This window comes from Arvicola amphibius, chromosome 10 (genome assembly GCF_903992535.2).
Source record: "Arvicola amphibius chromosome 10, mArvAmp1.2, whole genome shotgun sequence".
Lineage (NCBI taxonomy): Eukaryota > Metazoa > Chordata > Mammalia > Rodentia > Cricetidae > Arvicola > Arvicola amphibius.
In genome coordinates this window covers 113986773-114008410 of record NC_052056.1, presented here as the reverse complement: position 1 = coordinate 114008410, position 21638 = coordinate 113986773, and the positions used below count along the sequence as shown (strand labels likewise).

At 43.9% G+C, this 21638-nt stretch overlaps 1 protein-coding gene across 1 annotated transcript in view; it reads right to left on the bottom strand.

The window, feature by feature from the left end:
• Pkp2 (plakophilin 2) overlaps positions 1 to 12984 on the bottom strand; it is a 55358-nt gene extending 42374 nt beyond the window's left edge. The window contains exons 1-3 of the mRNA XM_038345406.1: positions 12700 to 12984; positions 2212 to 2324; positions 1319 to 1890 (exon numbers count right to left, since the gene is read on the bottom strand). Of these exons, the coding sequence (XP_038201334.1) occupies positions 1319 to 1890; positions 2212 to 2324; positions 12700 to 12922 (908 nt within the window). The 5' untranslated portion in view covers positions 12923 to 12984. The remainder of the gene's footprint in view (positions 1 to 1318; positions 1891 to 2211; positions 2325 to 12699) is intronic.
• Between the last annotated feature and the right edge of the window lie 8654 nt (positions 12985 to 21638).

Sequence of the window (21638 nt, the reverse complement as noted above, 5' to 3'; positions counted from 1 at the left end):
CCAAAGCCTCTTCCTCTTGCTATGCAGTTTGTCTTGGGTTAAAAAGGTACAAGACACAGGGTCCTTTGGGACCTACTTCCTTTGTACAGACTTCTCCTTTGTATGTTAAAGATGAGGGCGTATGATTTCCTATGGTTAAAATAATAATTAGAATAAACATGATATGGAGGATAGTCAGTGTGACCTGTTCTCTGCTCTCAAACTTGGCTGGTGATCTGCCGGAGATCCACTCTCTCCCTAGTTGCCCTTCCCTGGTCCCAGGGTACACTGCTCTGCATTCTCGGAATCATTTGGCACAGAGCTGTTGCAACCCTGCACACCCTGCTGATTTCTCTGCCCCTCTCCTAGACACTCACCCAAGCCGTTTGTTTTATTTCTCTATGGGCTTTACAGCAGTGCAGGGTGCATGGGAAGTGTCTAAGATTCACTTGTTGAATTATTCAATTCTAAGAAGTACAGAAATCCCATTTCTAGAAAACTCCACATAGAGTTTTTCACTTGGTGATTTTTATAAAAACCTTTCTCATTAGTCTGTCGTGGACAGGTAGTGATTGCCTCCTCTAGCCCCAGACTGCCCAGCAGCACCAGTGCAGTGCCCACCTGACTGGCACACTTCCATTCTTCTGGGAAGACAAACCCATAGTATGCTGTGCATCGAAGTGTGGATTTCCAGCTGTTTCTAGGTAGTCCAGAGGATACCCCACATATGCACATATACAAAATACTTGGCGGGCATAAGAAGGTAGAGCCTGGAAAGGGACTGGCCCGGGTGAAATGTGGAACAATGGAGTAAGGGTCGAAGACCCGTGTGCAGATGTGGTCAGTGTCTCTGGGCTCAGCCAGGAGTTCTGGATTGAGCAGGAGTGCACCAGCACGGAGGACTGTGCCATCGTTTGCTTTCTAGTCAGAGGAATGCCTTCTTCTCCTTCCCAAAGGAAGCAAAACTTCCCTTCAGAAATCAAGAGTTACCTCCTAGTCTCTAGAACTTGAGAATCTCAGGAAGTAATTATTGTTTGAAATATAATTAAATATTCTATTAAACTACACTGTCCATTAAGACAATTTCCTGACACAACCATGGCTAGTGATTGTAGAATTTAAGCAACAAAAGATCCAGATAGCAAAATTAGTTACTAATTAGTTACATCTCACTCTTCTTTCATGACACGTTCTTACAGTGTCTGCTGTGGACCTGCCTTGCTCTCAGGGTGAGGAGAACAGAAGGATGAACTGGACGTTAGCAAAAAGCTAAAGACTGGAGGTGCCAAGTTAATGCATAAACACAATGTAAAATGTGAGGCAGGTTAGGGAGGCTCACCCGAGCTGGACATCAGAGAAGGTGCTCCTCTCCCGGTGCGCATCTCCGCTGCCCACAGCTGCCTGGCCCGCAGTAGGCAGCAACCTCCCTGGGTCCTGCAGGGTGCTGCGGACTGAGCTTCGGGGCCAGGAAGAGCGGGCAGCTCTGCTTTGCGCGCCCAGAGGCCGAGCCTGGCTCACGCGCACGGTCTCTTCCAGCAGGCTGCCTGCGCTGTGGCTGGTGCCTGGTGGATGGGGAGGCATCATGGGGTTGAGTGGACCATTGTCAAAGACAGCATCGCTGAACGACCCGCTCACGGGTGGCCTGCGGACGGTGCCCGCCTGGCGAAGGCTCAGGATCTCTGAGCGTGCATAGCGCGGCAGGGTAAGGCGCCCACCCGGCACCTGGCCCTGGCTCCGCCAGGCAAACTGGTATTCACTGTGGGCATAGCGAGTCCTTTCCGGGCTGCTATTTGGGGAAATCTCAAGTCTCCTCAGAGGTTGCCTCCAGGATCTCTCCTCCACTGACTTCTGGGAACTGTATTGTGCTGTCCCTCTCCCCCAGCGACTTCCGTAAGTGGCACTCATTCCAGACTGTAAGAGAGAAATAAAATTTAAATGAAGTGTAATAACCGATCTTGGAATTACAATTTAACAAGCTGATTTCCTTGAGTAAAATGGAAGTCAGTCCCTTTGGGTTGTCCTGAGTCATATTTATTTGTACTTAGGATTTAATATTGTCTAAACTTTTAAACTTTAAAGTCTCAGTTTTCCATAATGTTCACACAACTTTTCTCAAAAACTGGGAAATGATATGGACCACTTTAGAAGATAACCCTCCCTGACAAAAAAAAAAAAAAAGTCTGAAATGGTGTTCCTGACAATCTAATCAGCTAGGTCCTCTGGTGTCCCCACCTTTAGCATGTCATAGTCCCTGGTGACAGGGGATCGCCTTCCAACAAAGTCATTCTCAACCAAGTGCAGCTTGTAGACATACTCAGGGACACTGCTGGTTCGGTGAAGATTCCCTGAAATTAAGACGATATGAAGATAAATTTAGAACATAAATGTACTAATCGACAGTTATTGAATGCATGACAAGCATCTAAGTTTATATTGAGGTGTTTATAAATGCTGATTGAAAGTTATTTGGAAATGACAAATGATCAAAGGTTATCAAAACATTTGCTGGGTGTTTCCAACTGCCAGGAAGTGCAGGCTTGCAATGCTGAAGTCCTGATCTCTCTTTTTCTGAGTAGGGACAGCAGAAATGAAATCAAGCAAACAATAAAAGCCAACCAAACAAACAAAAACCCCATATCAAACAAGAAAACCATGGGAAGTCCAAACCAGTATAGATCAGAGAGTTTCGTGAAAATCCCACACTACTGCAATGCCGACAATTTCTGTGACTCGCTGTTTGGCTCAGATACTCTTCTCAGTACTAGAAAGTTGGGTTTCTAAGGCCAGCAGTAGTTCTGCTCCCAGGGTAGGAGCTCAGGAATCCTTTGCTGCTCCGAAGGCACAGGCCATGAATACGTTCAAGCACTGCTAGATAAGGGAGCCTGTGTAAACAGGCGGTGGGGTCAGTGTAGTCAAAGAGAACAAACACTACCAACCAGTCTAAGGCCAGGTTAATGTGTTGGCAAGGTAGTCAGTCTCTCCTACAATGACTGTGCCTGTGTAATCAGGACACTAGCCAAGTAGCCCACAGACACTTCAGGGGAAGCTAGGCTCTGTGCTCAGCGATGCATGTCTTCCTCATCTCTGAGGAATGTGGGGCAAAGACAGCACTGTGTCCCTCTTCTGTCTCTTTAGCCTTTTCCCGGTAGCTGTTTTGTAATCTCTCAAAGGAAAAAAAAAGACTTCTAAAATCTTAGTAATGTCTTTCTATTTTGTCACACAGCATTCTTTTACGTGAAGAAGACAGACACTCAACTGTCCTGAGACTTCACAGCCTCCAGGGAGCTGTGGAAGACACAGGACACAGCAGTCCCTTTCACGTGACAGAAATGATCACTGCACCGCCTAACAACGTGTTCAAATGTTACACTTTCAAAAGACTAATAATACAGTCACAGGTTACTCGGAGGAGAATGAAGCTTGTTACCAGAAAGCTAAACAGTTTGAATCCATTTGAATTACACACTTGCGTCTATTTCCTGATGCCAAGCATTTCGCCTAGTTCCTGAGGGGTGACATCTGCAGACTCGTAAGTAACATTTTCAAGACACTCAAGTATTGGTTAGCCAGAAATCCTGATTCTAGGAAGCGAGCATTTTCCATGAGGCCTGGCGGGGGTCATGCGGCAAGACAGGACAGGGTGACCAGCTTCTTGCTCAGGGATTCACTGAAGCCTCTCGCCAGTGAAGGAGCAAGAACGCCAGCACAAGCAGCACTTGTAAAAAGCCTCTCTTGAAAGGTCACTTGCAGGGAAAGGATGTGCATTAAACCTCTCGGGCAGTCCTGCTGGCTTCTGGCTTTATCTTATCAGATCACAATCTATCCATGGAATCTCTGCAGCCAGCCACTCACGTCATTTATAAAAGGAGAAAAGGGTGGAGTGGAGTGGGTAAAAGGTTTCTCAGCAACTTTTTGAGATAATAACTTCAGAGAGCCACGAAAATGGCAGTTGGCTACAGCAACACAGTCATGACTGTCCCTTGAGGAGCCTGACCTGTGCTTGGGTGTGGCTCACTTTCATTTCTATGCTGAGGCAGCTGTTACATCTGAGCACCTCGCTTTCTCTCTTAACCCTAATTCCCAGGCCAGGATTGAAAGCTTTTTCTTTTTTAAATAAAATCGCTAACTTTATTTCACATCTGGTATGCATGAATTTCTTTTTTTTTTTTTGGGGTTCAAGCCACAAACACTAGTTTGCCTTGTATCAAGGTCCCATTCTCAGGCTGCTGAGGGAGACGGGGTGGAGGGTCTCCGCCCTCTTACTGATGACACAGAGGCTCCTTAAGTTTTAGCTTCTAGGACAGAATGACTAGAATCTGGGCTGACAATGAAGGAAAGGAATTTCTCCTAACTTGGAGAGACTTAAGGACTCATCTATCTCTCAAGGGCTTGGTCTATCCTTACAATTATCCTTAACTCTGCACTCCTGCCTTTCCCCTCATTTCCTGGTCCAGTGCACACTGCAGACTACCAGGAGACAGGTCCTGCTGACCCAGGATTAGAGACCAGCAGTACAGACACAGGGTAACACCAAGGCTTTGAGCCTTAAGGGTCTAAGGGAGATACAATAGAGAAAGCTTATATTCCTCCTGTATCCAAAAAACCAGAAACTTCCTATAGAGGCTGTGAGGGGCAAATTATTATTAATTAGCTGATGGAGAAGAAATCAGATGTCTATTGCTATGGATGAGACAGACACCATGACCAAAACAGCTTATGGAAAAAGGCATTTAATTGGAGGCTTGCTTACAGATTCAGACAATGAGCCCATGACCATCATGGTGGGAAGCATGGAGGCAGGCAGGCAAGGCACTGGAGCAGTAGCTGAGAGCTCTCATCTTAACCTTAAGATGGAGGCAGAGATGAGAGGGTTGGGGGGAAGACTGGCCAGGTGTGGGATATTGAAACCTCAAAGCCCCCAGTGGCACACCTCCTCCAATAGGCTACACCCCCTAACCCTTCCCCCAAACACTTCAAACAACTAGGGCATTCAAATATTAACTTAAGGGGGCCATTCTCATTCAAACAATCACACCAGATTTACTGTTTTGTTTTGTTTACAAAGTAACTTAGAGCTGGGTATGGCAGAGCATGCTCCCTGCTACTAGGGAGGCTGAGATAAAAGGAGCATTTGAAGTAATGACTTTAAGAGATAGTCAGAACAATATATGAGACTCTGCCTCAAAACAGCACCCAAATACATGACTAAACTACAGCAAATTAATTTGATCTTCAAGCAAAGGACTACGATCAACAAATAACTTATTGATTTGTTACCCAATGTCATCGCTGTCCACCCCTACCATCTGAAGTCGTTTTCTCTGGTGCTGTTTGGAACCACGGCTGGGAGGATTCGTTTGGGATCTTAGCTGTCTGTCTACTGCAGCTGCATCTTTCGTTAGACTCCACATAGAGACGGTATGCCATGGGCATGATGGCGTGTGTCTGCAGGCTGAACTGGGGGGATTATTTGAGTTCAGAATTCATAGCTCATTCTGGCTCATCCAGAAAAATCTCACTTCAAAAGAAAAAAAAAAAACGAATCATTGTTGAGATATTAGTCTGAAGATGGAAGTAGCCTTCAATGAACTGCCTGAATTCTCTTAGGAATTAGGCGTGGTGGCTCGTACCAGTAATCACAGTACTGGGAGGTAGAGGCAAAGACAGACAGATCTGTGAGTTTGAGGCCAGTCTGTCTACACAGAGTGAGTTCATGGTCAGCTAGCACAAAAGACTGAAAAAAAAAAAAAACACAAGCAATTCTTTTTTTTATTGAAGAGCTGGCTACATCCCTGTGGCAATGTAGCCACCGTCCCAACAGTTCCAGACACACAGGACGTGGAGCAGGGTGTTTCTTCCAGTTCAGGGGTTAGAGGCTAGCTTGTGCAAAATGGCAAGAGTCCACTGAAACCTTCAGGTCCAAAAACAAACAATTAGAATTCCTCAGTATGATTTAAATAAGGAATCTCAAGCCATTATACCTCTTAGCTTTTAGGGCCAACAGCTTCTTTCCTTATTGAGCCTAACTGCTCTTCCTTCCTAAAATATTCCTTATATGACAAATGCATTTCCGCAGAAAATTTGCATTTTTATGTTTATCCTTTGCTGAAACCTATGATTCACAATTATCAAATTCTTTAACTAACATTCAAAATATCCCTCTCCTCTATGCAGTAGAAGAGAGGACTGGGGAAGGCCACAGACAAAGTGATACAACAGGGCTGAGTTACCCAGGCAAAGAGAAAGGGGAGGAGGGAGCTGGGAAGGGGTGGAGTCAAAAGATAACTGTGTGTGTGTGTTTGCTGAGGGGCGGGGTGGTGGTGACAGGAATGAAGGGTGACAAGCTGCAGGCCTCACATCAGAGAACTTGGAATGCCAGGCAGAACACAGATTTTCCTCCCCGAGATAGCGCGAGCCAAGGCATTTAAGAAACAACCGGCGAGAATTTAAGAGTCTTCACTTGGTAGCTGCCTGGGAAATAGTGAGGCCAGATTAGAGCAGCCAGGGGTCCTTATCTCAAAGTGGACTTTTCCTTCTTGACATAAAGAATCGTATCTCGTACTGCACTTCCAACAGGCCCGCAGCAGCCCGTGACAAGTTAAATGCTCATGAGTTATTCCACTCAGACATCCAAAATAGCCTACCTACACAGAGGAGGTCAGCACGCAATCCTGCAGGCTGACATCTGTTCCGTGCTCCACCACAGAGAAGCCAAAACCGCGAGGTCAGTGGTCACACATGTCTGTCTTAGGTGGACGGCAGGTGCCCAACACCACTCCTCCTCTGTTTCTGGGTGTGTGGTGTAGATGGGAAGCTGCTCTCTACAAAAATGTACAGGGCTCTTGCTGAGTGATCAGGAAACTGATAACCTGTTGAGGCTGATTCTATATTTGGGATATATATATATATATATATATATATATATATATATATATATATATATATATTGGTTCTCTATGATGAAATCATTTTACCTATCAAGAAAAATATGCATTAGTTTCTATCCTTCAATTTAAAAACTGGCAACCTGGGGGCTGGAGAGATGGCTCAGCAGTTAAGAGCATTGGTTGCTCTTCCAGAGGAGCTGGGTTCAATTCCCAGCATCCACATGGCAGCTCACAACTGTCTGTAAGTCAAGTTCCAAGGGCTCCGACACCCTCACATAGACATACATGCAGACAAGCACCAAAGCACATAAAAATAAATGAATCTTTAAAAAAGTTTTTAAAAAATCTTAGAAAAAAAAAGGCAATCTGGGGCTGAAGGGACGGCTCAGATGGCTGGCCTTTCAGAGAACTTAAGTTTGGTTACCAGCAGCCACATGGTAGTTCACAACTTTAACTTCAGTCTCAGAGAACCTGACGGCCCCTTCTGGCCTCCATCGACACTGCACCCATCCACATGGTGCAGATTTTCATGCAGGCAAAACGTCCATACAAATAAAAAAAAATCTTACAGGAGTCAGTAAATCAATGTGATACTCAGTCCACAACCCCATATAATGCACATGTGTGAGATTCAGGACTCAAGGAAGTAATCAGTTAGCTTCTAGGGTGCAATGCATTTTCTTTGAAATTCTGGGACTAATGAAATTATAGAATTTGGTTATAATTACTTGGGCCAACTAATATTATAGTTAAAGGTATATTGCAGTAAGTATGTGTATTCCTTTGATAGTAAAGGTGACCTGTGTTTTTAAATGTGTAGACTGTTTCTAAACATTTCTATTAAGGTACACATGCTAAGCTGACAACCAGATCTTTAAACACTTAAATTTGTAATTTCCAGTCCCATACCCAATGTATACAAAGCATACAGTAGATTTATGTTCCTATTATAAAAGGACTTTATACACTGCTTAATCTTAATTTAGTCAGTTAAAGGGAAGCGTTTACTCAGATACAAAGAATAAAATGTCTCTGAAATTATGGTCTATATCCAATCTTGCTGATGCTATTTAGTGTTTCTTTCCCAAGAAGGAACATGGGACTCATGCGTAAATACATTTGGTTACACACACAAAGTAGAGTTCTTAATTTATCTCAGAATTAAATAATCTGTTGATTTTGAAGATCGTCTGAGCTGGAACCAAACACTCTCACTGTAGGTCATGTTAGTCAAGTCTGGGCTTTGAGTCCCATAATTTGTTATTAAGTTCCATATCAACATTAATGTTGAACCATTTAAACATAAAATAAGCCTTATTTTAATGTGTGAGAGAAAAATTTTATATATCTGGGGTAGTTTGAATAGGAATTGCCCTCACAAACTTTTATGTTTGAGTGCCAGGCCCATTAGGAGGCGTGGCCTTGTTGGAGTAGGTGTGGCCTTGTCGTAGGAAGTGTGCCGCCATGGAGGTGTGCTTTGAGGTCTCATCGCATTCAAGCTACACCCAGTGTGGCACAGCTGCTTCTGCTCCTGAGGATCAAGGTGTAGAACTCTTAGCTCCTTCTCCGGCACCATGCCTGCCTACACGCCTCCATGCCCCGCAGGACGATAATGAACTAAACCTCTGAAACTGTAAACAGGTCCTATTCAGTGTTTTTCCTTATGAGTTCCCGCACTCATGGTGTCTCTTCACTGCAACAGAAACCCGAACTAAGACAATATCCGAAGGGAAACAAGCCACCAATAGCTAGAATACTCAGCTGATTGGCCTTCGGTTCCCATGACTACGGCGCAGCCGGCCCAGGGTAACTATGACTGCGGCAAACGCTTTCCTTTAAGGTAATTCCTGCTCTAAAGAGCAGTGCCTTGTTATGATCAGACTCGGTCCATTCTTACAGTTCCACCCGTTCTGAAGCATTTTTTCCAATTTCCAGCTCAGCATTTTACCTACGAAAGGATACGTTCTTCCCATTCTAGGGGTGAATCATTCTTTCTGACCACCATGTTGTTGGTATTCTGTTTTATTTAACAGAATATAAAAAGTTTGTAAAAACAAACAACAAACAAACAAAAAAAAACAAAAAAAACCGGAAACCCTTACATAAAAATGTTTTCCTGTACCAAATCTGCTAGAAGTGAATGGAAGAGTGTCCTATGGGCTCTATGAGGCTAACATGGACGTCACTACAGCCTGGGGTGTGGATGACACTCAGAAGAGCATGACCACAGCCCTGTCCAGGGCTTTTCCCCATTCCTGCGTCCTTCTACCTAGTAACTGACTAATCCTCTCTCCGGAATGAGTCATTCATGCAATGCCCTTTAGCAAGGATTCTTACAGTGTAACGCTTTCTACTATTTAATCGTCAGACAGTTTACCACTGATTTTACATTAAAATTGAATTTCAACTCCAGTTTAAAAAAATCATTAAGAGCTTTTATTTCCCTCTGTGAAAGGGCAAGTCTATTATTGGCAACTATCTATGCCAGTTATGAAATAATCTCTTTGACAGCTCCCACTAACTGCCTTTGTTTTAGGAACATGGTTTTATGCTACAGCCCAGGCTTGCGTTGAACTCACAGAAATCCTCCTGCCTCAACTTCCTGAGCGCTGGGATCACAAGCATGAGCCCCCCACACTTAGCTTTTGTTAACTGCACTGTTTGACAACCAGAATGAATTTGTCTTTCTCTCTCCAGAACCCACACTAATCGCCAGTACTGAAAGTAGCTACACCAGGAAATCATAGAAGTAGACACCATGGGGGACATTTTTTGTGGTGGATTTTCAAAGATGAATTGGAATACTGTTCACTGTGTGTTATAAGCATTACACACCACAGTTCAAAATGGAAGTGTCTTCCTATTTAGGCACTAGAGAGAGAATAGCAGTGTAATAAGTAAAATAGTATTTTACAGTATAATACATTTCTCTTTGCCAATCTTAAATGTTTCTATTTTGACTTTTTAAAATTTGATACAATATATGGCTATTTTTTAATGCAGCCACCTACCTTTGAACCTGGCCCCACCTAGGCTGATAAAACTGACTTCTAAATATTCAGGAGTTTGAAATGATGCCAGAAGTCGGTGAGTGGTTCACAGCGGAAAAACAGCCGCTTGTAAGAAAGAGACGGAAGCTTAAAGAGCCTTACAAGGTATTAACTAAAACCTGCTACGTTTATCTCATCTCTTTCGCCAGACAATCTGCTGCCTCATCCTTCCTGGTATGTCAACAATCCAGAATTCTCCTGAGCACTGGAGCTAAGAGCAGTAGCATCAGGGTCACTTTTCCCAGATCAGCCCTGTTCAGCCATGGCTTGTGTTCCAGCATAGAGACAGGATGCAAATAGAGGGAAACTATAAAACAGTGCAGCTGCCCAGAGTCCCAAACCCTTCCAAAGGGCTTTTATTAAACACGAGAATCCCCTCACGCTGCTGCTCCACAGCACGTGGATGCTAGCTCCCTGAAGCCCACTTCTTCTCAAAGCAGGGGTCTGCTACCTTACCCGAGCCTAAGCTGCATTTCTGTGTGGGCTGCCAGAGAGCTGCTCTTGTCATCAAAAATAGTTCAAGGGCTTTATTCCTTAGTTGGAAGAGCCACTCACTTGCACCAAAGCTGTGCCTTTTGCTCTACCATATCAACTCCATAAAATACTGTGCTCCTCTATTCTAGAATGGCACATCTCCAGCTACCTCCCATGCACATTTGTAATGAATTTTTGAGATTCAAAAATGCCAGTTTCGGTGTAGGATATCACAATTCCTCCAAAGAGATTTGCAAAATTATCTTCAACTTGAAGAGGTTAACACACTCCGTAACGCCCTTGCTAGTCCCTGGGTCTGCTTATTGCTTTATTCAGGGCTGCATTTCTATGTGTGTTTAACTCAGCACCTGAACAATGCCTTGCAAAAATAAACAGTGGCATGGGCTTAATTCACCAAACAGCTCCTGTATGGTTTGGAGAGAAGAGAGATAGCAGTTTTGTGGATCCTACAACTGTTGATGGACACACACCTCACACTTGACATGAATCACTGTACCTATCTCATCTACCTTTCAATGCCGTCTAAGGATATAAGGAAACAAAATACATGAGCTTGTAGACAACAGACTGTCATGATAGGTGCTTAGCAAACTCCACTCCTTCTGCCTTCAGTTCCACACGGACCCCGCCATTCTTGACTAGTTGATGCCTGCTTGTTCTTCTGGGCTAGCAACTCTAGGACAAGAACAGAACTTTAATATGTACTGTGTTCCCTGTACAGAGGAGGCTGCTTTAGTCCAGTCTAGCATTGGGCATGAGGGCATTCAGACTACAGTATGCAATGATATGCCTAGCCAAATACTGGCCTCAGTATCCTAAAATCTTTATCCAGACTCCTAACCCTAAATTTTGGGTCTTCTCCCCAGGGACTAAGGCAGTCCTTTCTTAGGTGACCCTTCCCATCCTCTCAGAACTTCCTCAATTTTATTTAGAGGAAAGTGGGATGGAGTCACAAGGAAGCATGGGATCCAAATAATCTCATTTTATGTTAGTAAGCAAAACAATGCCATAACCAAGGCTCAGTTTAAAACTCCAGGTTTTGGTGTTTAAATACCAGCTCTGCCACTTTCTATCTGGAATCCGAGTGTTATTTATTTGCTTAGTTTCCTTATCTCCAAACTTGGATTAAAAAAAAAAAAAAAGAAGAACCCCGGGTAGTTCATGCCTGTAATCCTAACATGGGAGGCAAAGTCAGGAAGTTTGAGATTGCATCTAATAATAATAATAATAATAATAATAATAATAATAATAATAGAAAGGTAAAAACAAAACTAAAAAACTAGTTCATTTTAAAAAAAGATAATATAAAATGCAAACCACATAGCCTAATTAGGGGCATTACAGGCACTCAGTTACATGAACTTACAATCATTAAACACCTCTTTACTTTTCAAGTATGCAAACATCAACCGCCTTAACCTTTAGACAAACTGAAAAGAGTACAGCCTCCCAGACTCTGCTGTCTGAAATCCACTGGCTGGCGCGTGAGCAATATTACTCCTAATAGGAAGCACATTTGCTAGAGCTTGTGATGATCTTTCTGATCAACCGCACTTCTGTCAACTAATCTGTGCACTAGAGTTTGATTTTTTTTTTTTTTTCGGTGAGAGCAGTCCTGTACCCACGCGCCCACGCATCTGTTGGTGCCCGTGCTGGTATGTGGGTGTGAGGTGGGCAGGCGCGGCTGCCTTTAGCCTGGCCAAAGTCTCCTTCCTCCTTCATATCCTCTGGCAGGGAATTGGGGTTGTTCCCAGGCCCAAAGTCGACTTGCCCAATTTGTTCACGTCCCAGACCAAGCGCGCAAGATAATAAGTGGAGCGCTCTTAAGTACCCGGGTGAGGTAGCCTGCCTCAATTTAGGGGATGTAGCAGCCGCAAGGGCTTTCAAGGTTTCTTTCTAAAAATATTTATGAAGAGTCGTGAACTCTAAAACACCTAAATAAAAGCCAAAAGGAGCTGCCTTGCAGAAGAGCAATCGCGCACACCAAAAGTCTGCATACAATTTCCAAGTGCTTTTGGAACCCGGGGGCACCGACCCGGATCGGGCGGCGAAGGGGGAAACGGACTGAATTCAGTAACAGTCAACGGGGTGATTAACACACAAATACGGTAGACCTGAACCACGGGGAAGGAGAAAGAGCGTTTGTTTCCGCGGAGACGAGCGGCCGGCCAGGAGGCGCGGCGGGTCCTGAAAGGGACGGGGAGCAACAGGTAGGTGGGCGAGCGAAGGGACACGGGTCGCGCCTCCGGGAGCCGCGGGGCGCTCGTCGCGGGTGGGGCTCGACTCACCGCTGACCACCGAGCTCCTGCCCCGGCGGGCCAGGGTCTGCTGCACCTGCTCCTGGATCCGCTGGCTCCGGGCCGCCGTGTCGCCGCGGCCGCTGCTGCCCACCAGCCTCAGCCTGGCCTCGGAGGGCAGGGCCAGGCTGGAGCTGTCCAGGTGTCCCAGGATCTGCTGGCCCAGCACCGTCCGGATGTAGCCGCACTCGGCCAGGGAGCCCGGGACCGCCATCGCGTCTGCGAGGTGACCGGCGAGCGACTGCCAGGACCTGCCGCCGCCAGAGCCCCAGAGGCGTGGGGGACCCGCCGCAAGCCCCGCCCCGCCCCGCCCCGCCCCGCCCAGCCCCAACCGGGACCCGGGCCCGCAGGGGACAGGGGCGTGGCTCCCGCAAAGCAGGCGCACTCAGCCCGGGGCGAGCACGTCCTCCGAGGTCCCACGTACTCAGCGCTCGGCTCGCGAAGGATTGTGGGAGGAGCTGCCCTTAGGACAGGTGCAGCTGGGAACCTCGCCTCCTGGCGAGAGTAGCACATCCAGTTAATTAGGCTCAGTCACTCTGTTCCAAATGCTCACTGACGATGAAAGGTGTATGAAAGAAAAGTCGTCAAAAAGTCTTTTTTTATCCTTAGTGCGACTTCAGTACGACGCGCTTTTTCGCACAGATGGAGTCCCAGAAACATATGTTCTTCCTCAGTGAAAGCCTTGGCTCGCTCTTGCAAATACACAAATTGTACCCAGTGCGGTCTTGTCCACCCACTTCCTTCTTAAGGAACATGCCCACACAGAGAAACTCCAATAAGAGGCTCAGCGAGGAGATGACTTTTAATATGCTTTTTAATAGCCCTTCTAACGTTGAGTAAGTGCTCTTTATGACAGGCTCTTTGTAGGGAAACCCAGGGAAGAGGCCTCTGACTGTAAATCTTCCACAACTTGAGTTTATCACGCTATTAATTATGCTTCAAATGCAGTTGAGGAGTGAGAACTTAAGAGCTACGCGCAACACAAGGGTCCTTGACCTTAAAGTTGTTAACAACCGACGCCACTCCTCCTATACTGGTACTTAGACTTGGGAGAGGAAAAGAACACCATCCGTGTCTGACACTGAGCGAGGTCTTCCCTTTGGTTGCTTGGGTTTGTATCTTTGTTGGAAAGCTAGAGAACACAGTCTCTCTCCTCCCCGGGTTCCTAACCATACGATTCAGGTACAGGTATGAGGCTTTCTGTTTTACGTCAAGGGAGTGAAGAGGGAATCAGGGACTAGTCACCCTTTTCCCACAGGCCTTGTGGTCGAAGGTCATGCACAAGGGACAGAGGAAGTGGGAGCTATGAGGACAGCGGGTCTTGGAAACAATCGGGCCAGTTTTTAGGTAAACGACTCCTGTAAAGCTCCGTTTGCCCACCCAGGTGCAAATGTGCAATCGTGATGCTGAGATTTTACCGAAAGCAAAGAAGACAAGAATGAGTTTGGAGGTTATAAAGGTTAAGTTACAGCAGTCAGTCCCATGGTCTGCCTCTTTTAAACCTACCCCTCTTCTGCTCCTTCCTCCTAGCGCCTCCTGCAAGTCCCAGGTCTGTTGCTTTAAAAGATGACCCTCCTTCTACAGGGCCAGCAGGCACATTCCCTGATGTTTGTACCTGGAGAAGTGTGACTTAGAAGAGCCCTCTCTGCCCTCTTCAGCTGAGGACTGGCAAGTCATTTCTCTCATTTACCTTAGGAAATGTAACTTCACGTTCCTGTTTCCTTTCGTATCACTTTTGAAAAGTGCTGTTGTAATTGTTACAACCGTGTTATGTATGCTCCAGTAAATGAGGACATCTTTATTGGTAACCGGATGATTTGATAAGAGAAAGGTGATCATTTATAAGTGAAGGATATAGCATCCAATGCTAGCCATGAGCCATGGTATGTAGATTTTCACACCTCAATTCTCCTGTCTGCAAACCAGAACGACAAATGTACCTACACATAGTGTTGCTGTGATCTCTACGCCAAGACTGTACAGAGGAATGTTTGATGACCCTTAGAAGTCCATTCTGGATTCTCTGACTTTCAACAAAGCTCTATCATAGATCAGTATCTTTTTTTTTTTTTTTTTTTTGGTTTTTCGAGACAGGGTTTCTCTGCAGCTTTAGAGCCTGTCCTGGAACTAGCTCTTGTAGACCAAGCTGGTCTCGAACTCACAGAGATCCGCCTGCCTCTGCCTCCCGAGTGCTGGGATTAAAGGCGTGCGCCACCATCGCCTGGCATAGATCAGTATCTTACTTAAGTGTACAGCTTTCATAAACACTCATGCATGAGCCTCGGTATGTGCATGACTGCACTCGTGTGTGTGTGTGTGTGTGTGTGTGTGTGCATGCGTGCATGACACACACACACACACACACACACACACCATTCACCATTCCTCTTCTCTGCATATTTTCCCCATAGCTCTTATCTTCATCATGTGTTCTGGTGATTTGAACCAAAATGGCTCCAATTGTCTGGTCAGGTTAGTGGACTTGCAGAAGGAGATGTGTCCTTGGGGGTGGGTTTTGGGGTTTCAAAATCCTACACCTGGTCCCCCCCGCCTCTCTCTCTCTCTCTCTCTCTCTCTCTCTCTCTCTCTCTCTCTCTCTCTCTCTCTCTCTCTCTGTCTCTCTGCAACTTGTGGATCAGATGTGAGCTCCTAGCTGCTTCTCCAGAGCCATGCCTGCCTACCTGTTGCCATGGCCCCCGCCATGATGATTATGGACTAACCTTCTGAAACCGAACGCAAACCTTTCTTTACAATTAAAGGCTTTCTTTACAAGACACCTCGCTCATAGTGTCTCCTCACAGCAACAGAACAGTGACTGAGACAGAGGTACTTTATGTTTCCCTTGTTAATTGCTTCCTTACTAGAATACAAGTTCCAAAACAAACAGTGGGTACTTTCTTTTGTCCATTGCTGTTCTCCAGGACCAAGGAAGCAGGTCTACATGGAACAAATGGGTCAAGCAAGAGAGCATGCAGTATTTACATATTGAGCATACAAAATTATTAATGTCATTGTTTATGTTTTCAAACTCTTGTAGTAACTTGCTACATAAAGTTACATAAGTATCAGTGCAACTCATTAGCTCTTTGTAGTGATGAGGCAAGCAGGCCTGCTTTTCGTCTTGCCTGGCTTCCGCCTGGCTAGCTTTAAACCCGAAATAACAACACACAAACTGTATTCATTTAAACACTGCCTGGCCCATTAGTTTCAGCCTCTTATTAGCTAATTCTCACATCTTGCTTTAACCCATATTTAGTAATGTGTGTAGCACCATGAGGTGGTATCTTACCAGGAAGGATTCAGCATGTCTGACTTGGTGGCTGGCTTCATGGCGACTGTCTCAGAGAGGAGAGGCATGGCGTTTTTCTAACTTTCCTTCTTCCCAGAATGCTGTTCTGTCTACTCCACCTATCTAAATCCTGCCCTATCAAAAAGCCAAGGCAGTTTCTTTATTAACCAATGAGAGTCCTCCATCAGCTCTTAAAGGCTAAAAAAAAAATAAACTAAATCAAGGTAATGTTTTTAAGTTTGAACTCACAGAACTCAAGGATTCAAGAAAACTGTCTCCTTGAAACTAAGACATGCACACAAGCTTCTGAGAGGCAGCTTTGAAAGGGAAAACCCACTGTAGGAACACTAGCTTAAAGACAGGGAGAGGAGGGGCTGGAGAGATGGCTCAGAGGTTAAGAGCACTGCCTGCTCTTCCAAAGGTCCTGAGTTCAATTCCCAGCAACCACATGGTGGCTCACAACCATCTGTAATGGGGTCTGGTGCCCTCTTCTGGCCTGCAGGCATACACACAGACAGAATATTGTATACATAATAAATAAATAAATATTTAAAAACAAAGACAGAGAGAGGAAGTTTTCAGACTCAGGCACAGTGAACCCAAATGTATTGTAGATATTTCTATATCCTAGCAAAGTGCAGGCCTGGCCCTATTTTCTGGGGAGAAAAAAGCCCATTGACTTCCTAAATTATGAGCACGTGCTGAGATAACTGTTGAAGGCAGCTTCCCAGCAAACTGAGACCTGGAAACAAAATGCTTCGCACCCTTTATGGCACCTGGCAGTTCTATGATCAGCTACCTTTTAGTGTGAAGTTTCACTTTTGAAAACTTCTCTTTTTCTCTTTACTTTCAACAAAATATGATTTTTAAGAAATAATTCCCAGAATGTTAAAGTGAAATGGTATGGATAGCCAGATAATCAGGTACAGTCCTGTCCTGTTTGGTTTTTTGTCAACTTGACACAAGCTAGAGTTACCTGGGAAGAAGAACCTCAGTTGAGAAAATGCCTCCGTCAGATTGTCTTGATCAGTCAGTGTGGGAGGGCCCAGACCACTGTGGGTGAGGCTGTCCCTGGACAGTTGCTCCTAAGTGGGATAAGAAAGCAGGCTGAGCAAGCCAGTAAGCATCATTCTGCCATTGATTTTGCTCCAGTTCCTGCCTCATGTTCCTGTTTGAGTTCATGTCCTGACTTCCTGTGAGATGCAATAAACCCTTTCCTCCCAAATTGCTTTTATTGCAGCAATCGAAACCGAACTAGGACAAGTTTCTTTTGCTGTGATCCTGTGATAAGAATCCAGGAACTCTTGAGTTTTTACTTCCATTTTAATTTGACTTACACCTGATTTACTTACTATATTCATTTTTTCAAAAACAAACAAACAAACAAACAAACAAAAGACAGGACGTTTAACCCAAGTTCATTCTAAACTAGTTATGTAGCTAGGAAGGACTGTGGTACTGAGGACCAACCCACTACCTTACGCAGGCTGTCAGCTAAAGTACATTCCAAGTCCATGATTTCCATACACAGTATCCACATGAAGTACTTATCTGTCATTGTTTCCAATTATATAGTTAGGTTTCCTCAAAGTGATTTTTAATATTTATTTATTTAATAAAATTTAAGATTTTATTAACTGATAATTATTTTTGTTAACATATACAATTTTTAATGGAAAATTGGGGTATATTTAAAATTCAGAAAGTTATTTGAAAGCTAAATATATCACATCTTTATGTGGGTGTGTATGTGTACATATGTTCCTGTGTGCACATGTGTGTGCAAGTGCTCATTGTGTATGTGGAGGTCAGAGTTCATCATGAGGGCTCTTTCTTAATCCATTCCACTTTGTTTTTTTTTATATTTATTTATTTATTATGGATACAATATTCTGTCTGTGTGTATCCCCACAGGCCAGAAGAGGGCACCAGACCTCATTACAGATGGTTGTGAGCCACCATGTGGTTGCTGGGAATTGAACTCAGGACCTTTGGAAGAGCAGGCAATGCTCTTAACCTCTGAGCCATTTCTCCAGCCCCTCCATTCCACTTTGTTGTTTAGGACATGGTCTCTCACTGTACCTGGAACCCCCCTGATTAGACTGGCTAGTCAGCAAGTCCTAGGAGTTGATTACACTTTTTCTGCTTCCCGCAGTACTGGATCACAGACATGCACTTATGATCTTTTTAGACTTCAAATATTTTCCCCAGTCACGACTCACAGGCTTGTATAAGCAGAATATATAAGTTCAAATAAACTTTTTTTCTGGACAGATGACCACAGTCACTGCAGTGAGGGTGTCAGATCCTTGGCTCAATGACCAGAAGCTGAATGGAGAAGTCAATGTGGTTGAAATCATGATCTATGTTTGTTCTCTATAAACTAACATAACCATGCTTGCAGAAGTTAATATGTCCTAAGGCATTTGTGAGGCTCCCTTTGGCTACCAGATTATTAAAGGAAAAAAAAAAAGATACTCACCAAAGAAATTGGAATTTCCCCCCAAAGATTGCATATTGGGAATGGAAAGGACGAAACCTGTTGCTGGACAAAGGAGAAACTTGTCTGCTGGAAAAAGATTTCACGTCGTTCTGAAAGTTTATTCTGCCTCATTCAGGAATGGACACGAACACACCTTGCCCTGACTGCTTAGTTATTTTGCCTCTTCTCCTGCCTTGTGTTTGAAACTCAGCCTCAGGTCAAGAGGGGTCACTTGGTTTTTGCATTTATTCCTCGTCCCAGTGTGGCCTTAGTGTGTCAATGGAATTTCTCCACTTCTCACTTTCGCTTTTCTTTGACTTGACCTACTGAGGATGAGTAGACGAGTCTGTTTTGTTAGGGCTGCCAGGCTCTGACCTTAGCAACTCCAGTAACACAAGCACAGAGATAACTAGTATTGTTCCATAAGTAGACCCAGTGGAACCTCTCTCCTGTAGGCAGCTTGTTCATTTGCCTGAGGTTTAGGTGACCCAAGGTTTCTGGAGAAGGCAGACTAGTCTGAAACAAAATTCCAAAATAACTTCATGGCTACAAAAGAAAAATATCTGTTAACCTTTAAGTTTATGAAGTGACAGAGAAATTCATAAACTTATGAGTGGTAGTGGTCACTCTTCTAACTTTATTTTTATGACCTCAGTTTCATGTATTCTTTTAAAAATACTGTACTACATATATTTTTAATTGTTTGGAAGATACTAATTGACTTAAGTATAAGTACATAATTATTTATAATCGAACTATTTGTATTTTAAATCTGTCTTCTCTTTATATATACACACACCATTATTTCCTTAAAATTACAAAAACTGAAGTAAGGTAGTGTATTTAGAAAAAATGCTAATACTCTGACTCAGGTTTTCAAAGTCCCAACCTTCGCCACCTTTTTATTCTTTTAAAAATGTAAAATATAATCCTAAAGTGGTGGAGGGATTACCATTGCTTCCAAAAGGTAGGACAAAAGACTCTCCCTCCTACAGGAGAGATCACTATGGTGTTCCAAAAGAATACATGCAGAAATGATAAGAAATATGACGGCCACCGAGGTGGAATCATAATGAGACAAAGAAAATGGAATATGAAGGGAAAAGAAAGGAAAAAAGTCTTTCACCTGGAGTCTAGTGATGTCTCTTCTAGTTGAGAAGCAAGATTTACCCCACAAATAACATTTTATGTCAAGATAATGGGCATAGAGATAGTGTTTGTTTCATGGATACATATTTTATGTCATGACAGACTGAACCGTGTTGTTTTGGGCAGGGTTGTAGAAGGACTGTGGAATTTTGTGCAGGAAAGGCCATTGAAAGCCCAATGCTTGCTGAGCTCTTCTGAAGAAGCCTGGAAGATAAGAATGTTGCAGGCAAAGCAGAGATGGAGGCCTATCTTATGACATTTCAGAGGGAAGTTTAAAATTTTGATCTGTACTTTCTGTTACTTTGAATTAAAAATCAAATCTTCGCTGGGCAGTGGTGGCGCACGCCTTTAATCCCAGCACTTGGGAGGCAGAGGCAGGCGGATCTCTGTGAGTTCGAGGCCAGCCTGGTCTACAAGAGCTAGTTCCAGGACAGGTTTTAAAAAAGCTACAGAGAAACCCTGTCTCGAAAAACAAACAAACAAAAAAAAGAAGAAGAAGAATCAAATCTTCACCTGGGGTTGAAGAATCAGCTGTGATTAACTGCTGTGGGATAATGAATGCTCTTGTACACTGTAGAGATTTGTCACTCGTATTAGTTTAATAAAACACTGATTGTCTAGCAGCCAGACAGGAAGTATAGGCAGAGCAAATAGACTAAGAGAATTCTGGGAAGAGGGAAGGCAGAGAGGAGAGCAGCTGAGGCTTGGCACTTTGAGAAGCCAGGGGAGGTCATTGGTGAAGGGGAAGTCTCAGTTGGCAGTTGAAGGCTCAGGACTGAAGGGGTCATGCAAAGAAGTTGAGGCTTGGCACCATAAAGAGAGCCTAAGAGAGGCTATTGGTAAAGGCGCCACATGGTTGCAGCAGAAGACTGGGATTTTTGAGATGCCAGTACCATGGGACCAAGAACAACAGCAGCAGTGGACTGGAGCCAGAGCTTAGAGGACAAAATGTGTGTTACAGAGAGCACAGCCAGAAAGTGACCAAACACCTCGGAGGAATCCTCTTGTGGAATACTACTTTAATTATGTAAAGGTATATTACATTTGTTTGTGCTGCATTTGTTTAATAATGTAAAGATTGTTATTTTGCCTGCCTAAAGCACCCGGTTGCTCTAATAAAAAACTAAATGACCAATAGCTAGGACTTTGGATGCTGATGAGTGAATGACAGCTGCCAGCTACCGAGAGTCATGGGACTGCTGAATTAAACCAGACTAGAATCTTTAGGTGTGTCTCAACTTTAAAATGGAATTTTAAAAATGTATTGCATTGGGAGGTATGTTTTTGTTTTCATAGGAAATAAACAATTGTAGATTCCTTCAAAGTTAATAGAGATCAAACTTGATGGATGCAGTCTCCTAGAAATCTTGGCTACAGACATAAATAAGTAAACCAAGAAAAAATACAATCAGGTGGCATTTATATCGATCCCTTTGAGTTCTGAAACAGGATAACAGAAGTTACAACTAGTTTTCCCAGGACTTGGTCATTATCTCTATTTTCTCAGGTTTCCTAAAGAGTCTATCACCCTCAGGCAACAGGATGCAGTCTAGAGAACACAAAGCCAACATTCCCAAGAGGTGGGATGGGTGGTTTTTGATCATCCATTGGGCTATGGATGTTTGTCATCATTTAGTGGGGATTCAGGAATGTAGGACAAAAGGACAACTATTAGCATCAAATATTTTACATTTGTTATGGATTGGTATATTGATAGAAATTTAAAGTTACTTTTGTTATACTACATTTATTTCTCTATTTTTGTTTGGGGTATTGTGTTTATGCAGCTCATTTTAAAATGTAACATACGATTAAGAAATGAAGGTTTGGGGCTGGAGAGATGCCTCAGAGGTTAAGAACTGGCTGTTCTTCCAGAGATCCTGAGTTCAGTTCCCAGCAACCATGTGGTGGTTCACAACCACCTGTAATGACGTCTGGTGCCCTCTTCTGGTGTGTAAGCATACATGCAGGCAGAGCACTGCATATACAATGAATAAATTAATCTTTTTA